Here is a 6,435-nt window from a genome sequence, read left to right on the forward strand (position 1 = left end):
TTCAGTGGATTAAGCACCCGCTTGGAATTCAATCCCCCTAATCCCAAAAAAAAAAAAAAAAGAATTGTTACTGTTTCTAGCTGGTGTGTGAGTTACCTTAAGTGTTGAAGCAAATGTGTGCCTTTGCCAACTAGGAACAATGTTTATGTGGAGGGCATCCTTCATCCATCAGAAACAACAGAAGGAAGGCAAGTGAATACCCAGCCTCCAGCTGGGACAAACAATAGAAATAGATAACCTGGAAGGAAAAGTTGGGGGTGAGCTTCTGGAGGAAAGGTGGAGACACAACCCCTGGGGCAAGGGAAAAGGACTTAGCTTCTTGGAGGAAATGCAGGGAGACAACTTCTAAGGTGAGATACCATGTTGAGTCTGTGATGTGAGTGGTGTGAACTTAGTTTCTGGAATTGAAACCAAAATCCACCTTCTGCTAGTGTAACAATGGTATACTTTTGTTGTTGTTTTAATATTGTAATTGCTATTTTATTGTTGGATCAGCTCTTTTTTTTTAATTGATTAAAAAATGACAGCGGAATGCATTACAATTCTTAGTATACATGTAGAGCACAATTTTTCATATCTCTGGTTATATATAAAGTATGTTCAAACCAATTCATGTCTTCATACATGTACTTTGGATAATGATGTCCATTACATTCCACCATCACGCTAACCCCCTGCCCACTCCCTTTCCCTCACACCCCTCTGCCCTATCTAGAGTTCCTCTATTCCTCTCATGTTCCCCCTCCCTACCCCACTATGAGCCAGTCACCTTATATAAGAGAAAACATTTGGCATTTGTTTTGGGGGGATTGGCTAACTTCACTTAGCATTATCTTCTCCAACGCCATCCATTCACCTGCAAATGCTATGATTTTATTCTCTTTTATTGCTGAGTAATATTCCATTGTGTATATATGCTACTTTTTTTTTATCCATTCATCTACTGAAAGGCATCTAGGTTGGTTCCACAGTTTAGCTACTGTGAATTGTGCTGCTATAAACATTGATGTGGCTATGTCCTTGTATTATGCTGTTTTTAAGTCCTTTGGATATAGACCAAGGATTGGGATAGCTGGGTCAAATGGTTCCCAGTTTTCCAAGGAATCTCCATACTGCTTTCCATATTGGCTGCATCAATTTGCAGTCCCACCAGCAGTGTATGAGTGTGCCTTTTCCCCCATACCCTCACCAACACTTGTTGTTTGTCTTCATAATAGCTGCCATTCTGACTGGAGTGAGATGAAATCTTACAGTGGTTTTGATTTGCATTTCTGTAATTGCTAGAACAGTGATATACTTTATGCTTTGACTATAGTCCTTGCTGATCTACCAATGCAGCTTACTTTTTAAATGTACATGTTTCTTCCCCCCACCTTAATCTCTCTCTCTCTCTTTCCATAATCCTCCCCTTCATAATCTCATGGGAAACAGGATTACCTTTCTTCCCCATCCCAGGCCGATTTATCTGTCCTTGAGCACACTCCCAGTGCAGGAACCAAGTAATTCAGATTTCAGAGATGACACTAAAAGATCTAAGAAATGACTATTTCCCAAATTAACAAGTGAATACAACTTGGACAAAGAACACGGAATGCAGTCTGAATCACCTCCTTAAAACCCCCTGATCCCCTGATGAGGAGAATCACAGGCTGGGGACAGGAGTTCCCTGTTTCTCCTTTGCTAGTAAAGCAATCAAACTTCTTTTTCCTTTTTCTCAAAACCTTGTCCTTGTTATTGGATTGTCATGGGGACGAGGCCCAAGCTTTCCAAAACATGAGGACAAGTATGGACTTGGCCTTTGGGGTAGGGAGTGTGTAGCTTCTGGATCCAGAGGCAAGAACCTATCTATGGTGAGGGAAGTAAGAATGCAGTCTCTGGGGTGAACAGTGGGGACGTTTCTTCTGGAGTTGGTAGAAACAGCCTCCGGAAGGGGTACTGGGGACTTGGGCTCTGGGGCCAGCAGTGGGTACTTTCCTCCAGAGAAAGAAGCAGGGTTGTGAGAGGTAGCCAGTCAGCCATGAACTGAGTGAGCAGAGAAAGGACAATGGAGAGTGACTGAAAACCTCCGGGAGCCTTGTCTGAGAAGCACCTGGAAAAATGGGGGCCTGCTATGTGAAACCTCCCCCAGCGGTAATGATGTTCCTGTAAGGAAAACTATAGTTTTAAGATCATGTCACATCCTACCTGGTGGCCTAGACCCTCCCTCATCATGGAAACTGTCACAACCCCAGTCACGATGGCAACCAAAACAGTAAGACCCTCACAAAGAAAGCTTGCTGAGGGCTATTCAAAGATTAATAAGCCTTAATTGGAGGCAGGAAATTGAGGCAAAACGGAGGTGGGGGGGGAGCTTAACTTCCCAAAAGTCTGAACACCCCACTATCCTCTCTGGGAGGCGGTCCACGCCCTTTCTATGCTGTCAGTGAAAATGTGAACCTGGGCTGGGTGCTGTGGCGCACACCTGTGATCCCAGTGGTTCAGGAGGCTGAGGCAGGAGGATCACCAGTTCAAAGTGAGCCTCAGCAATTCAGTGAGATCCTAAGCAACTTAGCAAGACTCTGTCTCTAAATAAAATATTTTAAAAAGGGCTGGGGATGTGGCTCAGTGGTTGAGTGCCCCTGGGTGTTCAATCCTCGGTACCGAAAAAAAAAAGTGAACCTGGGCAGGACCCTCAGGAAAATTCCCTGGGACCCCTAATGAAACTTGAGGGCTGGAGGAGGGCATCTCCCTCAGAGGATTCACTCTTTATCTTGTGAGTGTCCTCTTTTCTGTTTTCCTAGCCCTTCTAATAGACCAGTGCCTGTTGCTCTGAGGGACATGTCTGAAGTCTCTCTGGCGTGATTGCAAGAACCAGAGTGAAGGGCAGACCTTTGCAGCTGCCTCAGCTCCGCAGCAGGCCTCTGCCCGGTAACATTAGGGACCGCCTATGGAGCCAAAATCTGGACTCAATCTCTGAAGGTTGAGTTGTGGACCTCACCTGGGGAAACAATTCTGGCACTTAGTTTCCAAATCTAGAAGCAAAGTCTTAGACTAGGATATGGATATTTGTACATATCCAAGTTTAGTTTCATATTCATTTTCACTAATTCAAAATAATAAAGGTTCTTTTGAATTACTTTAGATATAAATGAAATACAACACTGTGCTTAATCTATTTAATTTGCTGTAATTAATAGTAAAATCATACTTTGGGGTATGTTTCTGAGTTTGTTTGCACATGTAAAATTTATATAGTATTTATAAAACTTATACTTGAAATCAATGAATGATTTTGAGCTTGATTTTACATAAATTGTGATAAGATTTGTTTTGTTTTGTAGTACTACTGAGGAATCCGGGGCTCTCTACTGAGCTACCCACCCAATCCTTTATATTTTTGAGAGGATTTCACTAAATTGCTGAGGCTGGCCTGGAACTTGTGGTTCTCCTGCCTGAGCCTCTTGAGTAGTTGGGATTACAAGTATGAGCCACCATTTTATTTTAAAAGAGTGTTTTTAAGCTTGCTTTCAGGTAGACATGATTTTTTTCTAATTATCCATAGGAGGCTGGGTGTAGCAATAATACTTAAGTTTTGTTTTTTGTACTAGAGATTGAATCCAACGGCACTCAATCACTGAGCCATATCCCCAACCCTTTTCTATATTTTATTTTGAGACAGGGTCTCACTAAGTTGCTCAGGGCCTCATCAAATATCTGAGGCTAGCTTTGAACTTGTGATTCTCCTGCCTCAGCCTCCTGAGCCACTGGGATTACAGGCATGGGCCATTGGTTGGGCCTGGCCAGGAATATTACTTAGATTTATCATCATTTGCTCTAACTTGAAATACAAATCTTGCAGATTGTGGTGGCACACACGTGTAGTCTCAGGGGCTCAGGAGGCTGAAGTAGAAGGATCACGAATTCAAAGCCAGACTCAGCAGTTTAGCGAAGCCCTGTTTTAAAATGCAAAATAAAAAGGACTGGGGATGTGACTCCGTGGTTAAGCACTCCTGAGCACAATCCCTGGTACTAAAAAATAAAAATAGAAATGCAATACCTAGTTCAAGATGGGATTTTCCCAGCTGTTGTGGTGTGAACTGATAAATACAATCAGTAAGTTATAGATTAGTAAAAAAAATATAGATTATAGATATAAGATTTTGATATGCAAGATAAGACAATTATAAAGCAAGAACTGTCATAGACAGGCCTCAGACTCCATTTTGCTGCCTTCTATAAAAAAACTGTTACAAGAGCTGCTTCTGAGAAGCTGAAATGAAAGCTGTTTTCTTATTTTAAAAAATTATTTTTCTGTACTTTCTACCCCACAAATTGTACCCTACTCAGGATGCAGTGAGCTACATCCTGGATTTGAATGCCCTTGTGGGCCTACATGACTTGGAAGTAGATTCTTGCTCCTCTGACACGCGCAGCCGCCCCCCCCCCCCCCCCAATTCAGGATGTGACTCTCTAGCACCTGCTTGAACTCAGGACTGTGGTCAACTGAACTTCAAGCCTAAAGCTTTTTTAGCTTCTGTTTATCACTTGCTGCTGACTGAAAATTTCCAGTCCTGCCTAGAGCCCACAGATCCCACTTATTCATGTTTTAATTTCTATGATTGGCTAGCTTACAAGTGGATAAGTAAGTCACTGAGTTGGGGTTTTGTGCTTATATTCTCTTTGGATGGACCAGGAAGCTGCTGTCCTCCCACAGAGCTTGAGTCCCTGCGATGGATGACAGTCCCTGGCCAGGTAAATAAAGCTCTCTTTTGATTTGAAATTCGGACTGACAATGCTTTCTGGAGGGACTCCCCATAACAAAGCCAGTTTGTTAATTTGCCTTTTTGAGCTAATGTGCTCTAGTTAGCAATGAGAAGTCAGGAGGCAGGAGCTGGGGTTGCAGATCAGCGGTGGAGCACTTGCCTAGCAGGTGTGAGGCAACGGGTTCTATCCTCAGCACTGCATAAAAATAAATAGATAAATAAATGGGAATAAACAAAAGGTATTGTGTCCACCTACAACTGAAAAAGATATTTAGATACATTTAAAGGGGGGGGGAAGGTCAGGATGCCTTAGTTTGAATTTACTAGTTAGTGTCCACTGCGTCCCCACCTCCCCCACGGTTTCTGGTTCTGACCCCGCCCCACTCGCCCCCTCTTCGTGGCCGAAATTCATTTTGCCGCAATGACGGAGCCAAGTTTGGCCGACAGAGGGCGCACCACCGAGCCGCGGGGACGCCGCGGGCGAAAGCGCTCTCAGGCCCAATTTCTCAGGTCCAGCTGTGCCAGAGCGCGGGGACCTTACCCTGAGCCCCGGGTAGGTCTACGCAGTGCGGAGTTCTCCTCCGAGGAGCAAAACGCCGGGCGCAGGGTCGGCCCGAGTCCCGCTGGCGAGGACCTGCTCCTCACCCTTGCTGCTTCCCACCGCCTTTCCGCAGGGGGGCGGAGCCCTGCGACACCAGAGGCCCAGGTCCCTCTTCTGAGTCAGAAAACCAGATCCTCACTCCGGGGTCGACCTGGGCCCCCTCCTCTACTTCCGGGTGTCAGGCCCCACTCTTCCCTTAAGTGCAGTTTCCAAATTTTCATCCCAGAAGCCGAAAATGGGAGGTTTGACCCGGGGTCTAAGTCCCACCCGCCTTGCTGAAGACCAAGTGTTAGGATTTATGCCTCTGGGGACTGACTCCCTGTGGCCACTCCAAGGCTCCGCGCCCTGCTCGCGCTCAGCAGATCAAGTCTAGGCCTGTCACTGCAGAGGATGGGCCTTGATCTATCTCGCTCGGGAAGTGAGTGCCCACCGATGCTGTCAGCCAATGAGTCCCCAGTTTCCTCCCCTCCCCTCCCCTCCACACCCGCAGAGGCTTGAGTGCACTTCTCGCCCTGAATGGGCTCAGCATCCCAACTTCTATAAGTCTCCCTTGCCTCTTAAAGCGTTCACCATCTCTCAATACTACTACGTTGGGGACCAAATTTCCAGCACGGGAACTTTTAAGGGACAGACCAGATTAAACCGTAACAGGTGTGTTCCAGGTGGCCACATTATCTCACTTAATCCCCATTTAACAGGTGAAAAGGCAGAAGCAGAGAAATCTTCAGTGTCATGGGGCACCGTGGTGCACACCTGTAATCCCAGTGAGTTGGGGAGGCTGAAGTGGGAGGATTGCAAGCTTGAGGCCAGCCTCAGCAATTTAGCGAGGCCCTAACCTACTTAGCAAGAACCTATCTAAAACGAAAAAATAAATAAATAAAAAGGGCTGGTGATGTAGCTCAGTGGTAGAGCACCCTGGGTTTAATCCCTAGCAATCAATCAATCAATCAATCAATCAATCAAATTTCAGTATCTTGCTTATAGTCCGTGTTTAGTGAGGGCCGAGGAGGGATGGGCCCCCTATTTTTTCCTTTTTCTTTTCTTTCTTTCTTTTTCTTTCTTTCTTTCTTTCTTTTTTTTTTTTTTTTTTTT

General features: G+C 45.1%; 1 protein-coding gene across 1 annotated transcript in view; it reads left to right on the forward strand.

Moving 5' to 3' along the window:
• Positions 1–5,163: 5,163 nt before the first annotated feature.
• Tmc2 (transmembrane channel like 2) overlaps positions 5,164–6,435 on the forward strand; it is an 82,037-nt gene continuing 80,765 nt past the window's right edge. Inside the window, exon 1 of the mRNA XM_015487545.2 lies at positions 5,164–5,461. Coding sequence (XP_015343031.1) covers positions 5,164–5,461 — 298 coding nt within the window. The remainder of the gene's footprint in view (positions 5,462–6,435) is intronic.

The sequence above is a fragment of the Marmota marmota genome, unplaced genomic scaffold, assembly GCF_001458135.2.
Source record: "Marmota marmota marmota unplaced genomic scaffold, marMar, whole genome shotgun sequence".
Lineage (NCBI taxonomy): Eukaryota > Metazoa > Chordata > Mammalia > Rodentia > Sciuridae > Marmota > Marmota marmota.